This window comes from Pezoporus flaviventris, unplaced genomic scaffold (genome assembly GCF_033815535.1).
Source record: "Pezoporus flaviventris isolate CSIRO_AGI_PZ_B2104156 unplaced genomic scaffold, CSIRO_AGI_Pfla_v1 ptg000414l, whole genome shotgun sequence".
Classification (NCBI taxonomy): Eukaryota; Metazoa; Chordata; class Aves; order Psittaciformes; family Psittacidae; genus Pezoporus; species Pezoporus flaviventris.
Genome location: NW_026892961.1, coordinates 92,377 through 119,375, shown reverse-complemented (window position 1 = coordinate 119,375; position 26,999 = coordinate 92,377). Strand labels below are relative to the sequence as shown.

The following is a 26,999-nucleotide window of genomic DNA, read 5'->3' as shown; positions in this document are numbered from 1 at the left end:
TACAGAAGCTGTTCCTAAACTGTTGATTTGTTTGGTAAAGAGCTCTTTGATCACAGAAAGCTGCAAACAGCATTACTGACAGTGCAGCTGGGAACAGATTTGTTGTCAGACTGGTTTTTATTTTGGTTCTGAGATCTTATGAATAAAGCTATTTCTGTAGAGACTACAAAATCCAACCAGATGTTGTATGGACGAACATGCTGGTGTTTCTGATCTAATACAATAACAAGAACAGTGGAAGTTATATTCTTTCGATAGCTCTTTATATTGATAACAGTTTGATGCTCCTCTTTATACACATCAGAAATTCTCCACATTCCATCATCCAGTTCTGACAGTGGTCTTCATAAACTTAGTGTTACTTTTAGTCCATTGCCACTTGGCAATCAGGGACACAGAATAAAGAGGAAATACATGCCTTGAAACTTGGCCTTTAAATTTTAGGAGGTCAAGTCAAGCATTGCCGTGCAAATCCATTTTTTCTGAACCTGTCCTGCATGTATGTGGCTGAGCTTCAATATTTTTACAGGAACAGGCACTCAGATACACAAATACAACAGTATCTTTCTGTTCGCAGTTCCATATGCATGTTTATGGAAACTTTTTTGTTGTAAAAAATGCTGTGTCTCCTTCCTGGTGTATGTACATCCTTCTGGCTATTGGCAGAGTGTTTTCACCCAGCTTGATTTATACACTATGACGACGGTTGTTGATCATGGCCACAATGTGTGACAGGTCCAAACTTTTCATCATAACCTCCATGAACTCGTCATCCTTCCTTGCTCCCTCCACAAATTCTTCCAGAGAAAGTTCACCTGTGTCAGGCACAGACAGAGAAAATTACAATCATGTCAATCCACAAGGAGTATGGTAATCTAACTTTAGAGAGCACTTACTATACATACAGTGTTCTAAAGCACTAAGAGGCCTCAGAGAGTCTTTTTTGAGTTCATATGAAATTTCCCCAATATCCAGGCTATTCCAGCTTCCTTTCCTTCCTTTCCCGACGTCAGGGAAAGGGTACGTAAGAAAGAATAGAGGAAGTGCATAGCTAAAGAGTGGGATCATAGTGGGATCATCCTGTAAATAAGGCTGTATTAGTTGCTTCCTTTTTGGCCTAACCTGTCAAGGTCCTAACCTACCCCATACTTGCTGGTTATCATGTTTAAAAGAAGTGACAGAAGGGAGCTGTGGCAGGCAGAAATAGGTTTTCTGTCCTAGGTCAAAAAGCCCCTATGCAGGGAAGCAGCTTGGCAGAGTTCTTCTGGAATAACAAAAGAGCATGTCAGAAAATAATAAGCACATGAAGCAGCATGTATGTGTCAGGGACAAATAGCAACTACAATGGCCTTGACCAGCTTTTGACTGACTGGATCACAGCACTTCATGTGCTTGCTTGCCTATACCAGACCCAGTGAAGAAACTGTGAACTTCATTAAATTCCAGTTCTTCCTTTCCCTGCTGCTGAAATATTTAGGAGCAGTTTGGGACATCTGTTGATATTTCCCACTTCTACCTCTGACATCAGCTACACAGCAACATACAAAAAGGAAAAAAGAAAAAAACAAACCCAAACCAAGCAAATCTGCTCCAAAACCCCACTACCAAACTCATGTGGACAGAACACAGCTGAGACTTTGTGTGGGGAAAAAAAACTGTCATACTGATTATGTATGATGCAAGGAAAGAATGCTTCACGAAATTCATGGAGAATGCATTCCTGGATGAGAATTCAAATATAAAATGAGGAGGCATAAAATTCAATCAAGAAAGGAAGACATGGATGTCTCTCTCTAGCACAAGAGGCTATCTGTGTTGAATGATGTAGACAAGGCCTTTACCATCTCCATTCACATCAATTTTGTTGAAGACTCGGTTGGTGAATTCTTCTGCACTAGTTTCATGGTCACCACCATTAATAGCTCGAATAGCCTAAAAGAAAAGAGCAAGAATAACAGGAAGCTGCTTAATGGCTCCCAAAAAATGAGAGAGATTCCACTGCAGCCTGCCAGCATTGATTCAGAACAAGGCAGTCATTCCTGGTACCTTCCCCATACAAATGAACCAGCATCATAGGTAAACACAGCAGAAATATTCAGGCCTTACAGTTCGCACTGAAAGGTGCAAAGGGAGCATGGTTCTGAAGCATGGAATGAGCAGGGAAACCCAGAAGATCACCCTAAATCTGCTTAGGTAGCAGTTAAGCACTGCAGAAATGGCAGAATCAGGATCCACCTACTTGATTCACTTTTTATTAACCTATGGTCCACCAAGGCCCATAAACACTGTCAAACACCCTTTACATTTGACATTACGAAATTCCTTTGTTATATGCTGTGATCATTTATTTCTATTCTTGCTTTTCCTATTTCCATTTATATACTGCTTTGTGTATGTCATGTTTCTCCCTGAAGCTCACTGGAAATTAATTTTCAGTAAACAAAGGTTAATCATTATTCATTACTGTTTATTGGAATTCATCTTATTCATAACCATATAGTGAAGGGTTCCCTTTCTACGCCTTTTTTTTTCCTTTGTTTAAGGGTGTCCATGAAATTATGTGATTCCAGAGCCTTCACATTGATTCCAAGACTACTAATTTTCTAGTTTTTACCTTCTGATATGTGGATTCTTCATTCTTTTTCAAATGCTGTTTTACTAAGTCTAAGTATCACCTTAGCAACTTGCTAAGTCTGCCAAAAAAGACACTGAACTCACAAAAGCCAAAGGGCAGTAAATTCATTGCTATTATGGTTTAAGCCCAGCTGGTAACTCAGAACCACGCAGCCACTTGCTCACTCCACACTTTTTTCCCCTCCACTCCCCCACCCCACTTGTGGAGGGATGGGGAGAATAATTGAAAGAAAGTAAGTCCCATGGGTTGAGATAAGAGCAGTCCAGTAACTAAGGTATAACACAAACCACTGCTGCTACCACCAGTAATAACAAGGGCAGAGAATATAAAACTAAAAGGGGAAAAGGAAACAATAACCACAAGTGATCCCAATGCAATTGCTCAGCACCCACCAACCAATACCCAGCCCAACCCCAGCAGCAATCTGGGCCTTGCGGGTGATTCCCCCCAGTTTCTATACCGGGCACGAGGTGCTGTGGTATGGAATACCCCTTTGGCTAGTTTGGGTCAGGTGTCCTGTCTCTGCTTCCTCCCAGCTTTCCATGCCCGTCTTCACTGGCAGAGCATGAGATTGGAAAAGTCCTTGATTGGAGTAAACATTACTTAGCAACAGCTAAAACACTGGTGCATTATCAGCACTGTTCTCAGACTAAAGCCAAAAACAGCTCTGCACCAACTACTAAGAAGGAGAAAAATAACTGTTACTGCTGAACCCAGGACAATCGCCACCAGTTATCACCCACAGGACTTGTTTTTCAAGAGCTCTGTGTTAAACAGTTAATATTTCTTGCTTCACTGTGATGTCTGTGTATTTCTATTGCAAGTTATTGGTAGGAGGCTGTATATTTTCGATTTGATTTGGTCTCTCCATGCCCAGCACTAAAATTCATATCCAGATGAGAATTCATTGCTAACATATTTTTAGTGGTTTTATTTGTGACAACTCAGGCTTCAGATCTTTATCAAATCCATTTTCTGACTTACTTATTCAGAAACATGAATTCTTTATGGTCATTTAGTCTTTCCTGCGTCTTTTCAGTTTTACAGTATCTAGAGATAATTCATTCTGAGATACTCATAAGGTCATCTTTATGCCTGTAATTCCAACACCTTCCACAATAGCTATTTGTATACTTCTTTTTTTGTTGTTGTTTTTTAATTGACAGTCATTCTTCTTCAAACTATTTCCCAGAGTCAGAAATTTTGTATTACATTGGCATTTAGGAGCTGGTTCTAAGAGGCTAACTGGGAGTAACACTCCAACTACAATTTGCACGGGGAAAAGGAGATACGAAGGACACGTTGCAGAGACCACAACTGACAGTCACAGGGTCTGAAATCTTGGAAAGTGCAATTTAGGTCCTAGGCAGCTAAAAAAATGTATGGAGTTCGCTATGCTGGAACATATGCTGTGGTGGACTACAAGATTGTGGGGAATTCTGCTAAAAAAAAAGAATGCTGTTAAAGAAGGTCTCATCCAGGATCATCCATATAGGAAACAGCAAAAGTCTTACATGCGTGGTGAAATTTGTCTTTAAGGAAAGAGAAAAGAACATAGATCCCTGCAGACTCACTTTAATGATGTTGAGCAATTCATGTCGATCAATGCAGCCGTTGCCATCTACATCATACAGCTTGAAATACCACCGCAATTTCTGCTCCATCTTCCCACGGAGAACAAGGCTGAGGGCAGCCACATATTCCATGAAGTCAATATATCCATCCTGTGGGAAAATGGAAACCAAACTGTGACAGGAACAAACTGAGGGACTTGCTGCTCTGATGCTCTTTTAACTTTTCGCTCTCTAGATTCACAGCTAAAAAGAAAAAGAAAACCAAAATTGACCAGGTTGCTCCAAGCCCCGTCTAGCCTGGCCTTGAACACTGCCAGAGATAAGACAGCCACAGGTTCTCTGGGCACCCTGTGCCAGTGCCTCTGCACCCGCACAGGGAAGAGCCTAAGAGCTCATCTCAACCTCCCCTCTGGCAGGTTAAAGCCATTCCCCTTGGCCTGTCCCTACATCCCTTGTCCCAAGTCCCTCTCCAGGTTTCCTGCAGCCCCTTTAGGCACTGGAGCTGCTCTAAGGTCTCCCCTTCAGGAGCCTTCTCTTCTCCAGGCTGACCCAGCCCAGCTCTCTCAGCCTGGCTCCAGAGCAGAGCTGCTCCAGCCCTCGCAGCATCTCCATGGCCTCCTCTGGCCTCGCTCCAACAGCTCCATGTCCCTCTAGCCCTGCTGCCCCAGAGCTGGATCAGGACTGCAGGGGAGGTCTCCCCAGAGCACAGCAGACGGGCAGGATCCCCTCCCTGAGCTGCTGCTCACACTCTGGGGGTGCAGCCCAGCACACGGGGGGGTTCTGGGCTCAAGGGCACACTGAAGCCGGGTCATGGAGAGCTTCTCATGGCCAGTGTGAACAACCCCTCTCTGCCCACCAAAGCTGACTGCCTATGGCCTACTGGGAGAGAAAACTGATCCAGAGTCCTGGCTGCAAGAAAAGTGGAAGGTAATTCTGCCTTAGGTTTTCTGTACTAGTCTGCTTTGTCATCGTGGAAAACTACTGTTATTTCAGTGAGCCATAGATCTTATCTCCATTCTCTGGAAGAAAAGAAGTGACTGAAGATATTTTTTAAAACACATAGAACACGATTTGACAGCTGGAAAAATTGTTTTGTATTTAGGTTTTTAAAATTGATTTCTTGCATTTACAAAGAAACTTAAAAATCTCTTGTTTCCTCTGGAAGAAAAATGCCAGACAGTAAAGGTTCATAATCCCTAGACTTAACACTGACTAAAATTTGAAGTGGTTAAAAAGAAAAAACAACAAAAAAGAAAATGTATTTCTGTCAAAGATTCTGAATAATTACTTCAACAAATTACAGAGCATAAAAATGAAGCTTTCATTTATTGAGGTATTTAAACGAAGTCAGGTGCCTTTCCAGAATCAATATAAATAAATAGCAACTGCAGGTGGGCTAGCAGAGCACTGCTGCTTCACAGCAAGCATCATGACATTTTCAAATACTCATCCAGGATCACTGTAGTATTCCCCTTATGTGAGTTTTTCCCAACTTCATTGAGCAAAGTCAAGGAAAACAAAAACAGCTCCAAAGATGACAAGAAGGGCATGAGTGCAATTTTTAAAATAACTCTATTGAAAATTTGTCCTTTTGGTCCTCAACATCTGAAGGTCCAGGGAGCAGATTATTCCATCCATCAGCATCTGTATTACAACAGAGTGGCTCTTCCTCTGGGTGCTGTTGTTCCTTGCCCTTGTTTATGAAAGGAGATTAGATTAAGTGGCTGTTACAGGCTAAGATTAACTGATGTAGATCCATCTCCACTAGTTGTCACAATCTTACTTCATTGCCCTTGAGATCACTATCACTTTATTTAGAAGATATCTTTTTTATAACCAAATTTGAATTTGAGAGTCTTTTTAAAACATTGCTTACTGCATAACATGGGGCTTACAGGAGAACTTTGGGATGTGTAACATCCTTGAGCAAATTTTGAAGTCCTTAAATATCCCAAGAAATGGCAGAAGTAAAGGGAAAGACTTGTGCAAGACCTCTAAATGCATTGGTTTAGTTTATTAAACTGTTTCTCGTCACTGTCATCATCCAGGGCACAAAGAACTTCAGGATTAGAAAGGATATTCTTTGAGATGTGCAGTGATTTCCAGTCATTACATGCACCACAAGGTCTCAGCTACCCTAATGGAGCCTGCCTGCTCTAAGAATTTTGTAATATTCCTTAGAATTCCTTAACACCTTACGCCTTCTCACATGTTGTCCAAACCAATGCTCTTTGCTCAGTCCCTGGGCTTTCCTTCTTCAAAACTGACCCTGTGATTTCCCAGCTGTTTCATGTGTCCCTGTGACATGCCCCTCCCTGATTCACAGACATTTGCTCCAGCCATTTCAGAATCTTGGAGCAGAGAGCAAAGCTGAATTATCGAGGCTGCCATAAAACCAAATTTCTCTGTTACTGAGGTTACAGGCCTTCAAGCATAGGCTTGAGTATATATGGATAAAAACAGGCAAAAATGAGGGCCATTGCATGCTTAAAGGAATTATGGGGGCTACTGGTTCTTACCTTAAAGACAGCCAGTGGTTGCCTGTCACAGTGAGGAGTACTACCTACCTCCTAGCTCCTGCTACCTGCTATCACAGTATCACAGTATCACAGTATGCTAGAGATTGGAAGGGACCTCGAATGATCATCTAGTCCAATCCCCCTGCTGGAGCAGGAACACCTAGATAATGTTACACAGGAATGTGTCCAGGCGGGTTTTGAATGTCTCCAGGGAAGGAGACTCCACAACCTCCCTGGGCAGCCTGTTCCAGTGTTCCGTCACCCTCACTGAGAAGAAGTTTCTTCTCAAGTTTAAGTGGAACCTCTTGTGCTCCAGTTTGTACCCATTACCCCTTGTCCTATCATTGTTTGCCACTGAGTAGAGCCTGGCTCCATCCTCGTGACACTCCCCCTTTATATATTTATAGACACTTATAAGGTCACCCCTCAGTCTCCTCCAAACTATAGAGACCCAGCTCCCTCAGTCTTTCCTCATAAGGGAGATGCTCCACTCCCTTAATCATCTTTGTTGCCCTGCACTGGACTCTCTCCAGCAGCTCCCTGTCGTTCTTGAACTGAAGGGCCCAGAACTGGACACAATATTCCAGATGGGGTCTCACCAGGGCAGAGTAGAGGGGAAGGAGGACCTCTCTCGACCTACTAACCACCCCCCTTCTAATACACCCCAGGATGCCATTGGCCTTCTTAGCCACAAGGGCACAGTGTTGGCTCATGGTCATCCTGTCGTCCACTAGGACCCCCAGGTCCCTCTCCCCTACACTGCTCTCTAACAGGTCGTTTCCCAACCTATACTGGAACCTGGGGTTGTTCCTGCCCAGATGCAGGACTCTACCCTTCCCCTTGTTATATTTCATCAAGTTATTCCCTGCCCAACTCTCCAGCCTGTCCAGGTCTCGCTGGATGGCAGCACAGCCTTCTGACGTGTCAGCCACTCCTCCCAGCTTAGTGTCATCAGCAAACTTGCTGATAGTACACTCAATTCCCTCATCTAAATCGTTGATGAATATATTAAATAATACTGGTCCCAGTACTGACCCTTGAGGCACTCCACTAGTTACAGGCCTCCAACTAGACTCAGCCCCATAGACTACAACTCTCTGGCTTCTCTCCTTCAGCCAGTTCGCAGTCCACCTCACTACCTGATCATCCAGTCCACACTTCCTCAATTTAGCTGTGAGGATGCTGTGGGAGACTGTGTCAAATGCTTTGCTGAAGTCAAGGTAGACCACATCCACCGCTCTGCCATCATCCATCCACCGTGTTATTTCCTCATAAAAGGCTAAGAGATTGGTCAAACATGATTTCCCCCTGGTGAAGCCATGTTGACTGCCCCTCATAACCCTCTTATCCTTGATATGCCTTAAGATGGCACCAAGGATAAGGTGTTCCATCACTTTCCCAGGGATGGAGGTGAGGCTGACCGGTCTATAGTTACCCAGGTCCTCCTTCTTGCCCTTTTTGAAGACTGGAGTGACATTTGCTTTCCTCCAGTCCTCAGGCACCTCTCCCGTTTCACAAGACTTGTTAAAGATGATGGAGAGTGGTCTAGCAATGACTTCTGCCAGTTCCCTCAGCACCCGCGGGTGCATCCCATCTGGACCCATGGATTTATGGATGTCCAGATTGCTCAACTGGTCTCTAACCCATTCCTCATCGACTAAGGCAAACCGCTCCGTCGACCTGACTTCATCTAAGGTCTCAGGGGTACAGGGCTCTTCAGGACTGCCTGCAGCAGAGTAGAGAGAGACAAAGAAGGCATTCAGTAACTCTGCCATCTCTGTATCTTCTGTCACTAGGGCACCCATCCCGTTCATCAGTGGGCCTACATTGCCTCTGGTGTTAGTTTTGTCTGCCATGTATTTAAAAAAGCTCTTTTTGCTGTCCTTGACCCTTCTCGCCAGGTTTAATTCTAAGGATGCCTTAGTCCTCCTAGCTGTCTTCCTACTTCCTCTAGCAGCAGCCTTATATTCCTCCCAAGTGGCCAGCCCCTCCTTCCATGACCTGTAAACTCTCCTCTTCCACTTGAGCATACCCAGCAATTCCCTATTTAGCCACGCAGGTCTCTTGGCCCTCTTCCTTGACTTCCTACATGTCGGGATGCTCCGATCTTGAGCACGGAAAAAGCAGTCCTTGAATGTCAACCAACTATCTTGGGGTCCTTTACCTTCAAGCAGCCTTGCCCATGGGATTTCCCCTAGCAATTGCTTGAAAAGGCCAAAGTTTGCCCTGCTAAAGTCCAGGGTTGCAATCCTACTTGGTATTCTACTAGTCCTACCACACAAGATCCTGAACTCCACCATCTCGTGGTCGCTGCAACCAAGGCAGCCCTCAACCCTTACTGCTTCAACCAGATCCTCCTTGTTAGTGAGGATGAGATCCAGCAGCGCTCCTCTCCTGGTCGGCTCATCCACCATTTGCAGGAGGAAGTTATCATCCATACACTGGAGGAACCTCCTGGACTGTGGCTGGATTGCCGAGTGGTCCTTCCAGCAAACATCAGGGAAGTTAAAATCCCCCACGACAACCACAGCCTGTGACTGTGAGGCCGCTCTCAGCTGCCTGTAGAAGGCCTCGTCAACTTCCTCACCCTGATCTAGTGGTCTGTAACAGACACCTACAACAGCCTGCCCCTTAATTCTCACCCACAGACTCTCAACTCGCTCGTCATCTGTCCCTGGACAGACCTCGGTGCATTGTAGTTGCTCCCGCACATAAAGAGCAACCCCACCACCCTTCCTGGCTGGCCTGTCTTTTCGGAAAAGGACATAGCCCTCCATGACTATATTCCAGTCATGTCAGCTGTCCCACCACATCTCTGTAATTGCCACCAGATCATAGTCTCCTGACTTAACACAGGTTTCCAACTCCTCCTGCTTATTTCCCATGCTGCGCGCATTGGTGTACAGACATTCCAGGGAGCGAGCTGAGCACACCTCCTAGCATTGAGGGAGCGAACTGAGCACCTCCTAGCACTGAGGAGAGCCCCATTGATCATCTGCCCAGTCTGTCTGCAGTGTGAATTTCAGATGCCAATACCTGGAAATTAATTCCTCTGTGAATGCAATAATGATTTCTATTGGTTTTGATTCCTGAAGTCTCTACTACCTAATACAAATACATTTTCGAGTAATAAGAACATATAAGAATAATAATGAAATCTCCTTTTGTTAGTATTTTGCTAGTCAAATAAGGCCAAGTCAATTAATACACAATTAGGAATTCTCAAAATTCAAGGATGAATTTGCACAAGGTGGTTAGATAATAATGTGCTATTAACTGTGGCAGTTAATCTCCTTGCAGGAGAACTCACCTTATTCATATCAAATGTGCGGAACATCTGCTCAATGTACTCATTGGCCTCTGGATCCAGCCCTCGAAGCCCGAAGAATTGTTTAAATTCATGCTCTGTCAGCTGTCCAGAAGGACACTCCATCATGAACTTTTTGTACCAGTGGTGGATCTCGACAGCCTGTAGATCATCCACTGTGGAGCTGCTGTTGTTCCCCATATGTATGCGTGATCAGAAAAATGGTGCTACAGGAATGATCCTCTTCCTCCTGTTACTCTCACAGCACTGCCTGTCTGCTCCTGTCCACGTTTGACATTAGTGTCAGTTAAGTGGGGGATCTAAATCTAATCTGCTTAGAGGACAGTTTACAAACCTGAAAGTTTCAATGATACTGTCTTCTTAGAATGGAAAGGAGGTGCAAGATAATCTAGCAAATCCCTGCTATTTCAGGAGCCAAATCAGAAAGGGTGAGAAAGTTAATCAGACACTGGCTTCAGGAGCTATACTGGTACACTACTCTATTTTTATCCTTGGTATAACTATACATGAAAGTAAGAGGAAAAATCTACTATATGTGGGATTTGGGGTGAAGTAAAAATCTCCTCCTCTAACTGGATTTGAAAGTCTCTTTTCTCAAATAGAAATGTCGGATAATTTAGTGTATAGGACCAGAAAGTGTTACAGAAGCAGCTCATCATAATGTTAGGCTATGTGTGAAAAAGCTTACCTTCACACACACATAGGGACAATGGCAGGTGGGGAAACCCAAATAATGCCCTGACCTGGCTAATCCCAGAACCACAGAGAAGTGCAATCAACCCATACAAGTCTCATTTGCACAAACATGAATGAGCAAAAAGAGACAATCACAAGCTGGGGAACCCAAATAACCCAGTAGAAGAAATGAAGCCTCTGTCCCAGCTCCTTCTAAGGCTGTCATAGGGGAGCCATCAGCCCTGTGGGCCTGGAGGTGATCCTATCACAATGAATCAATGGGAGAAGCTGTCAGAATGCCTTACAGGCTGAGTGGGGTTACTGCCTAGGAGTATGGGAAACTTTGCTGAGTGCAGGGGAAGAGCATTTGGGGATTGCAGAAGTTATAATGGGAGGTTTATGGGAGGAACCAAAGACAGGGAAAGGGATGGATCTAGGTGGTTTGGGGATGAACAAGCATGGGAAAATGCTTGTGCTGCTCACACTTCGTAAAGTCTTCATGAGCAGATCCTCCTGGAAAAATACACTCAGGCACATGAACAATAAGGAGGTGACTGGTAACAGCCAACATGGCTTCACTAAAGGCAAACTGCCTGACAAATTTGGTGCCTTTCTATGACAGTGTTGGTCATACTGAAGTGAATAGATAAGTGAAGAATGACTGATGACATCTGCCTGCAGCTGTGCAAAGTTTGACACTGTTCCACACTGTTGAGAGATATTAATTATTTAGCAGCTTCTTCCCTGGCACATATGACATCATTTTCTCTAAATTGGAGAGACATGGATTTGATGGATGGACCACTTGGTGGATAAGGAATTGGTTGGATGATCACACTTGGTGGGTTGTGGTCAGTGGCTCAATGTCCACATGGAGACCAGTGATGAGTGGTGTTCCTCAGGGGTCGGCACTGGGACCAACACTGTTCAGCGTCTTTGTCTGTGATGACACCGCGCTGTGTGGTGCAGTTGACACACTGGAGGGAAGGGATGGGATTGACAGGGACCTGGATGGGCCAAAGAGGTGGGACTGTGTGAACCTCATGGAGTTCAGCATGGCCAAGGGCAAAGTCCTGCACATGGGCTGGGGCAATCCCAAGCACAAACACAGGCTGGGGGAGACTGGAATGGAGCAGCCCCAAGAAGGACTGGGGTGTTGGGTGAGGAGAAGCTCCCCATGACCTCGCAATGTGCACTTGAACCCAGAACCCCCCTGTGTGTTGGGCTACATCATAAGAGGTAGCCACGGGTCGATGAAGACCTCAACCCTCTACTCCGCTCTGGTGATACCCCACCTGGAGTGTTGTGTCCAACCTTGTGACCTTCAGTACAAGAAACGTGTGCCTGTTAGAATCATAGAATCCCAGATTGGTTTGGGTTGGGAGGGCCCTTAAAGCTCCTCCAGCTCCAACTCCCTGCCATGGGAAGGGACCCCTTCCACTAGAGCAGCTTGCTCCAAGCCCCTGTGTCCAACCTGGCCTTGAACACTGCCAGGGATGGGGCAGCCACAGCTTCTCTGGGCACCCTGTGCCAGCACCTCAGCACCCTCACAGGGAAGAGCTTCTGCCTAAGAGCTCATCTCAGTCTCCCCTCTGGCAGGTTAAAGCCATTCCCCTTGGCCTGTCCCTACAGGCCCTTGTCCAAAGCCCCTCTCCAGGTGTTTGCAACCCCTTTAAGTATTGGAAGACTGTTGCAATGTCCTTCTGTTATGAGGTTAGAGCAGGTCCAAAGGAGGCAATGGACGGTGGTCAGAGGGCCGGAACACATCTTCTGTGAATAAACACTGAGAGAGTTGGGGCTGTTTAGCCCAGAGAGGGGCTTCAGGGATACCTTCTGCAGCCTTTCGATATATAAATGGGACGCGGGCGAAAGTCTTTTTACCGGGGCCTGTAGTGACTGGAGAAGGGGAACCGGTTTTAAGCTGGCGGGGGGGAGATTTAGCCTGCACATCGCTGGAGCCGTTCAGAACCACGCTGATCAGGCTTTAAGTAATATGACACGGTCCGAGGCCCTGCTGCCCCACCAAGGGCTGGGCTTCACCATCCCTACCGGCCCCTCCCCGCCCGGCCCACACCCGCGCCACCCGACCCCAGTCACTGCTACGCCCCCAGCTGTGACCCAGAGCGCCTTTCTGATTGGTTGTTTCCTTGGTTTTGGGCGTGTCCCAGAAGGCCGCTCGGGATTGGTGACTTTGTGCCATGTTGCAGGATAACCATGGCGCCAAGGCGGCTGCTCCGCCTCAATTAGCTGATGGTTACGTCTATCTCCGTATCTTCGCAGCTGATTGGCTGGCCCGCTGGGAGGCGGAAGCGGCTGAGAGGTGTTCCGGTGTGAGCTGGCTGGGGGCGGAGTTGGGTTAGAGAGGTGGGGGTGTCGTTGCGGCTGGCGGGCCCGTGATGTCGGCAGGTCAGTGGTTCCGCTCTCGGTGTTGTACCTCCGCTGTGCGCGGTTCGCGGGGCGGGCTCCGTCGGCAGGTCAGTGGTTCCGCTCTCGGTGTTGTACCTCCGCTGCGGTTCGCGGGGCGGGCTCCGTCGCCAGGTCAGTGGTTCCCCGCTCGGTGTTGTACCTCCGCTGTGCGCGGTTCGCGGGGTAGGCGCTGTCGCTCGGCTCTCGGCGGTGGTCCCTGACTGGGCCTCTTACGCCGTGCAGCTTTGGGGCTCTCCTGCCGGCGTGCAAGGCCGGAAGGAGCAGGGGGGCTGGTTGGCAGCTTCTTGGGGTCCGGGGCGGTGAGGAGCAGCGGGCGGGCTAGTGTGCTCTCTCGCTCTTGGGCTACGTGGCGCGGCCCGGCCCGGCCCCAGTGCGTCGGTGCCAGCGCTGCGATAGCTCTGTCCTTCGCCGACGGTCCGAGTGTGGTGCCCAGCGGTAACCGGCAGTGGACCCGGGCCTGGAAACGCTTCTGGTTTGTGAGGCCGGCCAGGGATATTGCGCACAACTAAGCTCTCGGTGTATCTGCGGGATTGGTGGGGCATCCAAGTGTTCTTGTAGCCGTATCACCCCTTCCCTTGGTGAAGGGTTGTTGCTGGCTTCTGAGGCCTGTCACCAGGTGACTGCGGTAGTCATGATCTGTTGCTCTGCTTGGATCCGTGTCCCTTTCCGAGCACTTCTGCACAGTTCAAGAGGTTTGATCCAGGGCTGGTGTAAAGCAGCAATGCCTTCAATGCGTGGTTGTCTTAAAAAGAAACGAAATGCAAGGAGTTAGACTTACGTAGAATAAACTTAAAATAAGTTAGGGAAAGCCACTGTCAAGTCTATCTTCCCTATGGCTGAAACCTAGAGGTAGAATACATGGATTTATGCACTGCTTATAGCTCGCATGCAGGTTGTCCTGTGGCTAGTAATGGACTTAGGCTGTTTGGGTTGGTAGGAGAATTATATATCAGAGTAAAGTAGCCTTTTCTAGAGCACCACTGGTAGCCCCAGTGTTCAAAGTAAAGTCTCACAACAAGAATGCCGAGTAAAACACTATTTTAAACTACAGACAGGATACAAGCTGTAAGGGCTCACATAATGAATACAGTGTAGGGCTTTTGTGTTCTGCAATTCATTACAAAAATGGAAATTCATACCAAAGTCAGTATGATCCTGGAAGAGCAATAGTCCTGCCTCTGAGAGCTGTACTGTTTACTTTATTTGGGGGAGGAGGTGGAACACAGAATAACCTTTTGTGTTTGACTACTCCTGTTTATGAGGAAGTCGGCCAGCATTTTATAATGCTTTCCTGCTACGAACTCAGAAGTGAATATGAAGTGCAAGCATCAAGGTATTCCTGCCACAAGTCCTTGATGTTAATACATAAGACAGCTGCCACATCATGTGTGGCTTGTTGGGTTTGGGACAGTATTTAGAGCTACATTGTGCTAGTTCATAGAATCATAGAATGGTTTGGGTTGGAAAGGATCTTAAGATCATCCAGTTCAACCCCCTGCCATGGGCAGGGACGCCTCACACTAGACCATGTCACCCAAAGCTCTGACCAACCTGGCCTTGAAAACTGCCAGGGATACAGCATTTGCCACCACTTTGGACAGCTTGTTCCAGGACCAGGATCTTCTTTTCTCCAACTTTCCATCAAGTGTCAGTGGATGGGGATTCCTGAAGTATGGTCTTGCCACAGAAAGCTGAGGGAAAGGAGACAGTGAGTACCTCAGCCTTTTCTGTGGTCAGGTCCACTGTCACTTTTATGGAATCATAGAATCGTTGAGGTAGCAACAGATCGCCAGGGCTCATCTAGTCCAACCTTGCTGCTCAAGCAGGGTTACCTAGAGCACATTGTTCAGGATTGTGTCCATTTAGCAGTGGGCCTGTGTTTTCCCTGGGGTTCCTGTTGCTGTTTATATAATTGTAGAATCACTTTTAATTCCCCTTCATATCCGTTGTTGTGTTTAGTTCACCTCGAAATGCAGAGGAACTAAGGCCTGTCTGCACCTATTTGCATGTGAAAGGAAACAGGCCATACCATGTGCAAATAGATGCAGACCTTAGTTCCTCTGTTTGCATTTTAAGGAGGCCAGCTGTGAGCCAAGCCATGTAAGTAGGGCGTATTAGCTTGAGTTCGGTATTGGGTTAATGTAGCCAGCCTGGACAGAGACCAGGGAATCTTTACATAGTCCATGTATGCATGCTTGAAATTGTAATGCTTGTAGCATGCAGATATGTGCTGAGCTCCACACATATTTCTGGTTACAGTGGATGCCTGCAGATGCGTAGATTCTACTTCTGTATTTCTAATACCACTTCAATAATTCATCTGTTGGTTCTATCATTCCTAAATCAGGTGATGCTTTTCTTCTTAGCAGTTTTGTCTCTGTAACTGTATTCTGATTCTTTGTTTTGCTTTAGGCTAATGATGCTGAGCCGTTTGTCAGGTTTAGCAAGTACTGTTTTACAAGAGCTGTCAGGCGATGATGGAGATGCAGTTACTGAAGCTGGAGATTCAGTTACTGAATCCTCTGTCTCCGTAAGTATAATGTTATATAAAGACTTTCAGATCTTATTGAGAGATAGGTTGGGGCGTGTGAATTATTTGACTGCAGTGAGAATTGTTTCCTACTTCTTCATTGCTGAGCACTAGACTAAGCTGTCATTCTGCTCTGCTTCTCTTAGATTCCTGACCCCTTAAGTCAGCAATTGACCTTAGCTCTTTTTGAGTGTGACCATCCAACTAATTCCTTATCTACCAAGTGGTCCATCCATCAAATCCATGTCTCTCCAATTTAGAGACAAGGATGTCATTGGGGTAGTGCCAAATGCCTTGCACATCAGTCAGTTTTTCCTTATCTGTAAGTGTCACAACCCCATCATAAAAGCCACCAAATCTGTCATGCTTAGTTGTCTCCTTAATTTCCATATGTCAAGGTAATCCTGGAAAACAAACTGGAATTTGGGTTAAGAAAGATTTTTAATTATTTTTTTTTTAAGAGTACCAGTGACTGTGTGTAGTGTAAAGGGGAGCTCTGGATGAATGCCTGACAGTGGAAGGCTTGACCTGTATGTTGCCCTTTTGGACTTTTGAGGCTTTTTTTTCCTTCCAGAGCACTTATTTCACTGTTTCAGGTACAAGCTGTAGAACCAGAAGCAGGAAGCATGGAGGAGGCACCTGAGGAGCTCTTGGAGCGCCTGGCCCAAACAGAAAAACTGGTTGTTCAGCTAAAGGATTTGATCCGAGAAAAGGATACCCTGCTCCAGCAAAAAGAAACTGTACTAAAGGTATCATTTCCTTCACTGGGGACCTGGGAGCAAGAGTAGAAAATGCTGCTTCAGCTTTCTGTGCAAGCTAGTTTCTGGTTTCTTTTGAACATTTGAGACCTTCACTACTAAATGCATCAATTCCAGAGAATTACTGGAATACAAAGAATGGACCCTAAGCCAAGAGATGAAGGATAGCTTCTGTTTGTATTGGTTAGAGGTAATTCCTCCTAGGAGAGATAAGTTATGTCCAAGTTATGTAGCATTTTATCTCAGAGCTCCTCAAGGCCCCTGCAGTTTCCTGGTGGCTCGCAATAAATACTCATCTTTTTGTAAGGTTTTTCTTTACCCACTTCAGAGTGTTTGAGACAGTGTATTCTGTGCTGTAGTCACCCAATAGCCCAGTGATTTTTTTTGGTATGTAACCAAAGGTAAATATTAAATATCCTGAGCCATGACATGAAAGAAAATGCAGTTACTTAAGATGTTGTTGAGGGACTGCATATAGTAGAGGAAGTCAAACTGAGTTTGTACTAACTGCTAGGAAAAGTCCCTCAAGTGATCTGTCCCTTGAACAGAAAATGCTAGAGCACAAGTGAACTGTTCTGCTGTATTTAGTGTTCCAGAGCAAATTTGTTTCCTGGATGTGTTTTAGGTAGCACTGTTACTGAAGGCAGGTTTGGGCAAAGACCAGCAGACAGACAAATTACATAACCTTTCCAAGTGGTGCTTTCAGGGTGAGGGCACTGACATTTAAGTGCAGTTTGTATCCTTCTTTTCCAGGAAGAACGAGAAGCTGCAGATGCCAAGCTGATGAAGCTTAAACTTCAGGCCAAAGCCAGACTGGCCTCTTTGAACAAACGCATTGAGGAGCTGACAGAGAAAGGATCACTGGTGCCTGCACAGACCTTACCAGAAGAGCAAGTGTGTCCCAAGGTTGGGAGAACATGGCTACTTAAAAGATGTTAGCATCTACTAATAATCTGGTGCCACCCTACATTTTAGGTCCCAGTGAGCTTGGCAGGTCTTGTCTTGTTAGCAGGACATTGTTAGCAAGGATGTCTGTGCTGTAGGAAGCCGGTCTGTCTAGCTTTCTTGTACTGCAGATGCCTTTGGAATACACAACCTGATCTCCTCAAGGGTATGGGCCAGTTTCACTTGGCTACAACAGATTACTGAAGATATGCAAAGTTCTTCCCTGCAGAAGTTGCCTGTGTGGGCTGTAAGTTTCAAAATGTTACCTGTCATGTGAGTAAAGCAAAGGAGAGGGAAAGTTGGCTGGAATTCAGGAACAAGGAGGTAAGGAGGCCATTAAAAGTCAAAGGCAGTAACTTAAATATAAAAAACCTGATTTCCAGCCATGTAGCTTCTGTGCCACCACAAAGTTTTATGGTTAACAAGCCATAATTGTGTAAAGCTAGGTAAAAAATGAGGGAAAAATGTTCTATATCAAGACATTAAAGAAGCTATTGCTCCCATTCATGCTGGTAATTTTTTAAAACCTAAAATTGTTCTGCTGACCACATAGTTTTGTTTAAAGTTAGTAATACTAGGCAAGGGAGAAGTAATAAAAGTCTAAACAGTTTGCAGGACATCAAGTGATATTTGCAATCATAGAATGGTTTGGGTTGGAAAGGACCTTAAGATCATCCAGTTCCAACCTCTTGCCACAGGCAGGGACACCTTTCACTAGGCCAGGTTGCTCCATCCCTGTTCAAGAGCACTGCCAGGGATGGGACATTCACATCATCCTTGGGCCACCTGTGCCAGTGCACAGGCTTTGTTTAGCTTATGCATATATAGCATTTGCAGACCTGTGTGCTGTTACATTACCTTATGTAGACTTGCTGTTACGGACTAATGAGTGTTCTTGCTTCAAAATTCAAATTTATCAGTAGAAGAAGGAAAAGGAGGAAAAGCTTATCAGTTAGTGAGTGTAATGTGGTTTTTAAAGAGGCCTACTCTTTTTTTTTTCCTAACGTAAGACAAAGTTACCCTTCCAGCTATTTTACTAAGCCTGGCAATGTCTTGTGTGGAGTTCTGCTCACTTAGAATTAGGAAAGAGAAATTCTGAGAGCAGCAAAAGACTTTCCATTCTCCTATCATCTTAGTAGCTGCTTTTACTAGACACTCAAAATAGCTTGGCTATTTAGTTAACCCAAGGAAGAGAGGAAACATAATTTCTACAACAGTATGAGGAAGGTAAACACCAAGAACTTGGGAGAACTGTTAAAGTGAAAGGACAGTACTTGCAGGTGAATGGATGGGTGTAAATTAGTCATTGAATACAATGAATGGCCTTCTAATTGGAGGAATGAGGCCTTGATGCTGTCTCCGGTGGAAATGGTATGGAAATGGCCTTATTGGTTTTGGGTTAGCACATCATTTAAGACAAGTCATGTTACAGCAATTATCTCCAATATTATGTATTTGACCCAGAAAGCACTTTCTAGATTCTTTCTTGTGAGGTTAGACCTACTGAGAAGCTACAGATTTCTTTAGTTATTTATAATTACTTCTCATGTAGATGCTGTCCTGAGTAATGGTGTTATTTTGTAGACAGATACCTGTCATTTGAAGAGGAGAAATTTAGGTTAGGGTTGTATGTTGTGCTGAGGTGTTGAACATTAGTGATTCCTTTGGGAATCATGAGGGATGAATACAGCAAAGGGCTTTTTTATCCCTCTTCATTATGGGGGGGCCCAGGGAAAGGCTCTGTGTTAAAAGCCCAAAATGTAACAGTACCAATGAGATATTTGACTGCCTGATTTTGAGAATCAAAATACCAGCTTATAACTTTTTATGAAATAGTTGGCATGTGTCTGCAGAACAGATGAGACTCCGCTTAAACTTTTAAAGTGGCTAAACACAAATTATGTTCTAATTTATACATTTTGGAAAAACATTATATTTGAAAGCTTGAGCTCTGGTGACTTTGTGGTTGTGTTACTCTCCTTAATTGTGGCACTTCGTGTAGTGGCCAGTGTGTAAGGACTTTACTAGAATCTTTTCCAAGCCCTGAAAGCTAGTCTTAAGAAAGCAAAGTAATCCACTGATCTTTCCCCTGTTTAGCCCCAGCCTTATAAATTGTATCTATCCCTGGCTTCTTACAGCTTTCTTCACTTCTGTTGTTTCTTTTTTTCCTCTGTTCTACTGAGCTTAAGTGGAATTAGAGCTTTCCTTGTCTGCCTATTCTGTGTGCTTCTAAAGACCTCTATAAGTGGCATGTATTTTGAGCAACAGCAACTTCTTGCTTATTCTTATTACATGGACTTGCAAGCTATCGTGGTTTTAGCCTTCATAAATTTTTCAGAATGGGTTTAAAGGATGTAAATACACATATGCTCCATATGTTATTGGTGATCTTTGGCCCAATACCTGTAACAAGGAAAAGGAAGATACATTTTGTATATATTCAGTCAAAAGCCCCCAGTACTCAGTGCTTGAAGTAGTTGGGAGTGCTGAGATCATAACAATAGAAGGATATTTTTCCTGCTTCTCAATGACATGGTTGATACCTGACTCTGTGCTAAGTAGGTGCAACTGTGGTGTTTCAGAATTGCTTGCCATACAGGTGGTCTTTGAAAGACAGTGCAGGTGTAAGTGTGTTGGTGTGTCTGAGGTGTCATAGCTGAAGCATGTGTTTTATGCAAAATGTTGACTAAGTTTAAATTTGGTGGTCATAAACAGAGGATTTTAGTGCCTTAGAGGGGAGCAGAATTGATGATTGATTGCATGTTCCCTTTGCTTGTTTCTAACAGGTTCATTATTATAAATCCCTTTAGTCTAAAGAGATTTCCACAGGCATTTTCTGTCATTTAGAATATTTAATGTCTGTCCTTTCGTCACATGGAGAATACTCTTCTATTGCTAATTAAAAAACTTTAATTTTTTGTATTATAGAAATCTGTGAAATTAAAAAGCCTCACAAATCAAGCTGGTCATATTGTAGTTTAAATATTATATTTTATTTAAGAACATGATATATATTAGTTTGTGGTAAGTGTTCATGGTATTAGCTGTTCCAAAGTGATTTGATACTTCCTAATGAGACACCTTGTTCATATCTACGCAGAAACAGGGAAAGTGGTTACATGATATAGGACAACTTCATTTAAAGAAGCAAAGAAAATGTAAAGTTTAAAAAAATTAAGAACTGTAGAAATAAGCATCTGGTCAAGAAGCCAGCATGCAAAAGCATTCCAAATTTTTTATTTTTTTTTTCATTGACCAGCAATACTTTCTTCTGTTTTTCTTCCCCACTTCTTTCCTCTGGCAGTGTCAGAATAACCAAAATACAAGTGAAAGGCATAGAGAGGAAGCTGAAGCACTAAAAGAACTCCTGAGGGAGCGAGAAGAGACTGTTCAGGATCTGAAGGAACAGCTGGCTCTAGCCAAAGTGAATCTGAAAGATGCTGAAATCAAATATGCCACACAGGTACAGAAAAACTATCTGTTCATCAGTCTGTGTCTGTTTCCCACCCCGCTATTTACACTGAGCAGCTGAATGATAGTTCAGCTGTAAGTGACCTGCAGTGATCATCTAATTCAGCTGCCTGACCACTTCAGGGCTGACCAAAAGTTAGTGTTTCTATTAAGGGCATTGTCCAAATGCCTCTAACACTGACAGGCTCTGGTAATCCAGTTCCAGTGTGTGACTGCTCTCTTGGTAAATAAAGGTTTCCTAATGTACAGTTTGAACTTCCTCTGGTGCAGCTTTGAACCGTTCCCATGTGTGTTGATACTGGATAACTTGAGACTCAGTTGTTCCTGAGGCCATGCTGCTGCTAGGGAATCTGGCTAAGTCCTGCAGCCTGGCAGAGGCAAGGCTGCCAAAGCTCCGTGCTCCTCAGTCCAGCCAGTAATGTGGCTGAGAATGTGTTTCTAGCTGGTGCACATGTGCCACTCCTGTATACATGTATGACCAGCCACATAGATAACAGCCAGAAGCACCCAGCACTCACACAGTTCAGCATCCTCACATTATCCCTCTGTGGCAGCTCAGATGAGAGTATACAGATGTACATTGTGGATCTTGCCAAAACCTGTGGTTAGACACTCAGTCTGCCCAGTAACTGGTCCCTGGATTCAGGTCTCTGCAGTTGCTGGCATGTGAACATGCAAAGCCTCAGGACCCACGGTTCCACTCCAGCTGCTGGTACAGAGCTGTTGCTCACACATGTGCACAGAGCTGGCTGGGACTCCACTGGTCCCTCCAATAGCCACCCCCCCTGTGCTGGCTTGCATTTTAGAAAAATGTGTGTGTTAATGCTTGCGTGCACACATGTACCCCATTACCACACCTGACCAGGGATCCTGATCCTTCTGGTGGCCAACCTCCATGTGCTCTCACTTTTAGAGACACAGGGATGTGCAGGGCTCTCCTGGTCTCTCCAGTAGCCAGCTCCCTCAGAGATTTGCACATACACAAAAGTGGTATGCTTGGCAGTCCTGGGGTAAGGCTTGGACTTGATGATTTTAAAGGTCTTTTCCAGCCTCACTGATTTCTGTGACTCTAAAAGCAGGTCTCATCCTTGGAGACCTTCAACACCCTGTGGTGTTTGGTAGCTGGCCAGGACTTCCCTGGTCCATCCAGTAGCCAAGTCTGCCTGTGGTTGGTCTCTTGGGCCACATCCCCTCTCTGTCTTAGCTCCCAGGTTACTTTGCCTACTTGTCAGCTAGTCTGGCTTGATCCTCACTAGTGATCATACAATGACTTGTACACTGACACTCATTCCTGTTTCTGGCCCTATATACACACAGGCACTCTGACCTGTGGTCCCACTGCAGAAAGTGCAGAAGAACTGCACTGAAGTTCACTTGCTCTAATCTCCACAGTTGCTGGTACCATGGACACACAGGCCCTTTGACCCCCAGTCTGAAAATATTCTTTCAGCTCCTAGACCTACCATTGCCCCTCTGTGTTCTACTGTGAATGTGCAGAGGAGCTTTTTATCACATAAAGTAACAGCTGTTTTATGTTACATTGTGCTTATTTTTAGAAAGATTTCTGTTAATACTCTGCATTGCAGGTTTAACTTTTCATCTGTGAATTGGGCTTTTTCCAGTACAAATAAAACCCCAGAAGTTTTATGGACTTGGAATTACGTTGTAATCATATTCTTATCATTTTGCTTATTTCTAGGTGAAATTCTATGGTTTTGCTTTCTGAAATACTATCAGTTAATATATACGTATTAGACAGATAAAGGTACCACTTGACCAAGGTGGCATATAGGATTATAAAGCTGAAGACCTAATTGCATACATAATATGCTGGTGCATGTTGAAAGCAAGCCTGTGTGTCTGTCAAGGTCATCACCTTCTTGGGTTTGGTTTGTTGGGTTTTTTGTTTGTTTTGTTTACTTTGTAGCTTATGTTTTCAGCTGAGCTCCTTGCAGGAAGTGATTCAAGAGAAGGAAGCTCTCCTGGAGGAGCAGACTCACCAGCACCAAGCTGAATTGCTCAAGATAGTGGCCCAGTCAGATCTGGAAGTAGAAATGCAGCAGGTATATTTGATAATCTTGTTATGGGATGAGAAAGGAAAAGAAATTTTGATAGTCTGATGACACCCCAAGAGAGCAATTCTCATCAAAGTAACTCGGGGTGAGAAGAGATATGATTTGATTGTTTGGGTTTTGGGGAAATGCAGGTTTGGATTTTCAGAGTCCTAGCTTCAAAACACTCATTTGCTATCAGTTAAAAAGAAAGAACAGTTTAAAAGAAGTATTATATCATTGTGCTTCAGTTCCCTCTTTGTGAAGCAATGGTGAGCTCTTCCCACTGCACAGGGGTTCCAGAATAAGTATTAACAAAAGTTAAGTTATCCAGGCTATTAAAGTAACTGTTACGAAAACTAGATGTATGGATGAAACCAGGAAATCCTGCCTTCTTATGTTAGCCTCCCAGATACTGGTATAGCACTGTCTTTCTCACAGAACCTGCGTACACTTCAGAGAAAGCTAGAAGAGCAGGAAGCAGTTCTTCTGGGGCGAACTCAGGTGGTAGAATTGTTGCAACAGGAACTAAGTACTGCTAAACAACAAAACCAGGTACCTTTTCATGTTTTGCTTATTGCCTTACTCTCATGTGTAAGTGGTGGATGTGTCATTTGTCAGTAGCTCAGAAGTTACCAGATTAAGTTGTTTCTGGCACCAGTTTTCCATCGTGAACTCAGCTGGGGGCTCCCTCATTCATGTTTTAGAGCTGCAGGTTTCTATGCATAGGTTGTAGTAGGTGCAGGCAAACAACAGGAATAGGGATGCTACAGCAGCCACCTCTAGTGACCCATATTCTGGGCAGGTGAACAGAGACAAAATCTATCCATACTCCATGCTGCTGTTTCTGGACTGCACTGTCCTGGCTAGATCAGAGCATAGACAGATATTCTTTGATATGTCTCGCTGAGATATGTCTCGCTGAGAACTTGCTGATAAGATGACATAGCTTTTGGAGAGGTGTTGACTCTCATTTAATCATTTTGGAGTGTGAGGAGAATGAGGTCAAGTTGTGCAGATATGGTTATATATACATGTGCCTCTTGAGACAGGGTTTAGTATGCAGTCTCTTCAAAGGCTCATTTGCAGGTATAGGATGACTGTATTTTAATTATTTTTTTTAATAATATCGGAACTTCTAAAAATAATTCTCCATCCCTCTAGAAAAATACTGTATTGGTCTCATATTAAAAGGTTGCACCATCTCTAGCCAGTCTAGTGCTGAACCTCGCTTTGATAACTTTTACACACACACTACTCTATTTTTATTTTTTTTTTACTGTGTGTCACAGCCAGGATTACTGGTGGGACCTCTTACCACCAGGAATAGGTGAAGAACCTCAGTGAGCTGATTTGTACTTGCTACTGATTACATTGCTCACCAGGGTGTTCTGTGGAGTGGTGGCATAGATGCCTTAATGGCATGGATGCTGGGGTTCCCTGACTCCCCCTCTGTGTGTTTAACTCCCCTCATGTACATTATAAGGTCAGACAGAGACCTTGGAAGATCTTGAGGCCATGTGGCTGAAGCTTCTCTTCCTATCCATAGCTAAAGAGAGCTTCTTCCTCATCAGCCTCCTCCTGAAACCGGCTATGCTGCTGTTCTGACCCTCCACCGCTCCAGGAGGAGGAAGTATGATGAAAGGAGTTCTGGCAAATGTATGGTCTCTTTCTGTTCTGTGGTTCTTAAATCTCCGATCAATGTCAACCACTTTCTGGGATCTTTCTTGAAGCATAGAGCACTATGAAGCACTCTGTTACCTCCAGTTGCCTATTTCAGCATTTTTTAAACCCATTTCACACATGCATTTTTGTTCTGGTTTTGTTTTGTTTTGTTTAATTTTACTGTAATTGTTGAGTCTCCTCTCTGTTGCCATCCTTCCCTTTTTGGGAAGCTTTCTTTCCTCTAAAAGAGAACTCATGGCCACTGTTCTGTTGTTTCTTTCCTTTACATTCCTTTCCTCTAAATTAAGACTTTTCTATACCAAAATTCAGAGTTCTTTTTTCTCCCAGCATTGCTTTCTTCCAATTTGCAAATAGTAGAGGAGTTTCATTCAAACAAATTGAGATTTATGCTATATTTATTTCCTCCTTTTTGCTATGTAGGTATTTGAAAAGGATTTAATGTCAAGCTTAAAATATAATTTGGGTATTTTGCCTTGGCAAGGTGTTGAATTAGTTGAGAGTTAATTTCCGTATCCTTTTACAGACACTTGTAGGTCAGTGCCAGAAGATGGAAGTGGATCTAAGTTCCCTGAGGGATGGCCTAGATGCAGAGAGACAACGGTCTCAGGATCTCAGAGAGAAGATGGAGCTAGAACTAGCTGAGAGGAAGCTGTCCTCCCATTGCTTGCAGGAGGAGGTGCAGTGTCTCTCGGTGCAGCTGGAAGAAGCAAGAAGAGCACAAGCTGAATTAGAGGCCAAGTGTAAAGACCTGAAGAAGGAACAAAGGCTGGAGGTGGAAGAGAAAAACCTGCAGATCAGTGGTCTTAAGGTGGCTAAGCAAGAGCTGCAATCTAGCCATGCTGCCCTTGTAGCTGAAAATGATCGGCTGAAAGAGGATGTTGACCGGCTGTTGATGCTGTCTGCCAACAACAGTGCTACAATACAGAAACTACAGGGTAAGCAAGCACAGTGGTTCAGTGAAGCACGTTCTCATGAGCTTAAGGATCATTGAGCTGCCTTCTATTTGTATTTGTATTTATAGTAACTCATAAGAAAGTCTTGGTATAACAGTTCCTAATTGCAGAGGAACATAGGAGGGCTTATATTGTATCAAACTAAAGATCTCTTTATTGTGATCCCACGTTTCTGTCTTTGGCGGTGAACAAAGCCAGTTGCAAGAGGAGGAGTGTAAGAGCAGGGCAGCATATCTGATGCTTTTCTTGTGTACTGTCCCAGCCTATGATCTTTCGAGGCTTGTAGATTTCTTGAAACAGATTGAAGTTTCTTAATTAATTTTTAATAACTTGTTGGATTTGTTTCTGTCAGCTTACGTAAGTTATTTTTAGATATGCCACTTTCATTAGAGTCTGAATTTCTACTGAAATTATAAGTAAAACAACCAAGGAAAACATTTTCTCTCTAAGCTCGTATTAGAGCTAGTAACATTGATCTTGCCTCAAGCTACTATTTGAAAGGGTTTTTTTTCCCAGCCCTGTTATGTCCCAAAACTGAAGCAGTGACCGAGAGATAAGTGATCTCATATACTCTTGTGCATACATGTAAATTGGATGTTTCAGCAAAAAAGGCGAGTCTGCACCCTAATTCCACTTTTTCCTCTCCATTAGAAGAACTTGTACAGAAATCTGAAGAATTTGTCTGCTGTCAGAATGAGCTGAAATCCCAGTCAGTAATGCAGGTCCATGAATTGGAGAAACAGGTATGATCTTTTCATATCAGTCTCCTGAAATTTCCCATATGCTGGAGAACTGAAGTGGAATTAAATGTTTGAAGTTCTTTTTTGCCATATTCTTGAGAAAGGCTTTTATGGGTTCTCTTAGCTGCTGTGCAGACAATTTATAACTATGGAAGCCTGGGAAGAAATAGGAGTCAGTCTGAGTAATTTAAAAATTTCTAATGGATTTGGTTCACTGGAAGATTAAAGTGCATGTATAAACTGTATTGAAATGTATCTTTCTCCCCTCCATCCTGTATTTAAATAGGATGAAACAACTTCACAGGAAAAAATAATAGATCAGGAGGATCAGAAAGAGACTTCACTTCTACCCACGAAAAACTTGGAAATGCAGGAGACTGAAGGTGGTATGATTATCCTTACCTGTTTTAATATTCTTAAAGAATTTAAGAATTATTCTTGCCTATTTTTAGCTAATAAACATAGAATCATAGAATAGTTAGGATGGAAAGGACCTTAAGATCATCTAGTTCCAACGCCCCTGCCATGGGCAGGGACACCTCACACTAAACCATCTCACCCAAGGCTTCGTCCAACCTGGCCTTAAACACCGGCAGGGATGGAGCATTCACAACCGCCCTGGGCAACCCATTCCAGTGCATCACCACCCTCACAGTAAAGAATTTCTTCCTTCTATCCAATCTAAACTTCTCCTGTTTGTGTTTTAA

General features: G+C 44.2%; 2 protein-coding genes across 9 annotated transcripts in view; one reads left to right on the top strand and one right to left on the bottom strand.

The window, feature by feature from the left end:
* Positions 1-99: 99 nt before the first annotated feature.
* On the bottom strand, positions 100-11,671 carry LOC133263686 (guanylyl cyclase-activating protein 1-like). The gene is made up of 4 exons (XM_061443558.1): positions 10,039-11,671; positions 4,210-4,359; positions 1,842-1,932; positions 100-815 (listed from the first exon to the last, which is right to left on the bottom strand). The coding sequence occupies exons 1-4, from the start codon at positions 10,234-10,236 to the stop codon at positions 688-690; spliced, it is 567 nt and encodes a 188-aa protein (XP_061299542.1). The 5' UTR covers positions 10,237-11,671; the 3' UTR covers positions 100-687.
* A 1,396-nt stretch (positions 11,672-13,067) lies between these two features.
* The window catches only part of LOC133263685 (golgin subfamily B member 1-like), a 45,466-nt gene continuing 31,534 nt past the window's right edge, over positions 13,068-26,999 (top strand). Inside the window, exons 1-10 of one of the 8 annotated variants that reach the window (XM_061443549.1) lie at positions 13,068-13,137; positions 15,571-15,688; positions 16,285-16,437; positions 17,200-17,352; positions 20,696-20,854; positions 22,803-22,925; positions 23,355-23,468; positions 25,123-25,534; positions 26,204-26,295; positions 26,579-26,675. In XM_061443549.1, the coding sequence (XP_061299533.1) occupies positions 15,575-15,688; positions 16,285-16,437; positions 17,200-17,352; positions 20,696-20,854; positions 22,803-22,925; positions 23,355-23,468; positions 25,123-25,534; positions 26,204-26,295; positions 26,579-26,675 (1,417 nt within the window). In that variant the 5' untranslated portion in view covers positions 13,068-13,137; positions 15,571-15,574. Of the gene's footprint in view, positions 13,138-13,248; positions 13,321-15,208; positions 15,689-16,284; positions 16,438-17,199; positions 17,353-20,695; positions 20,855-22,789; positions 22,926-23,354; positions 23,469-25,122; positions 25,535-26,203; positions 26,296-26,578; positions 26,676-26,999 lie in introns of those variants that run through there. The other 7 variants (XM_061443550.1, XM_061443552.1, XM_061443551.1 and 4 more) reach the window with 7 other exon arrangements.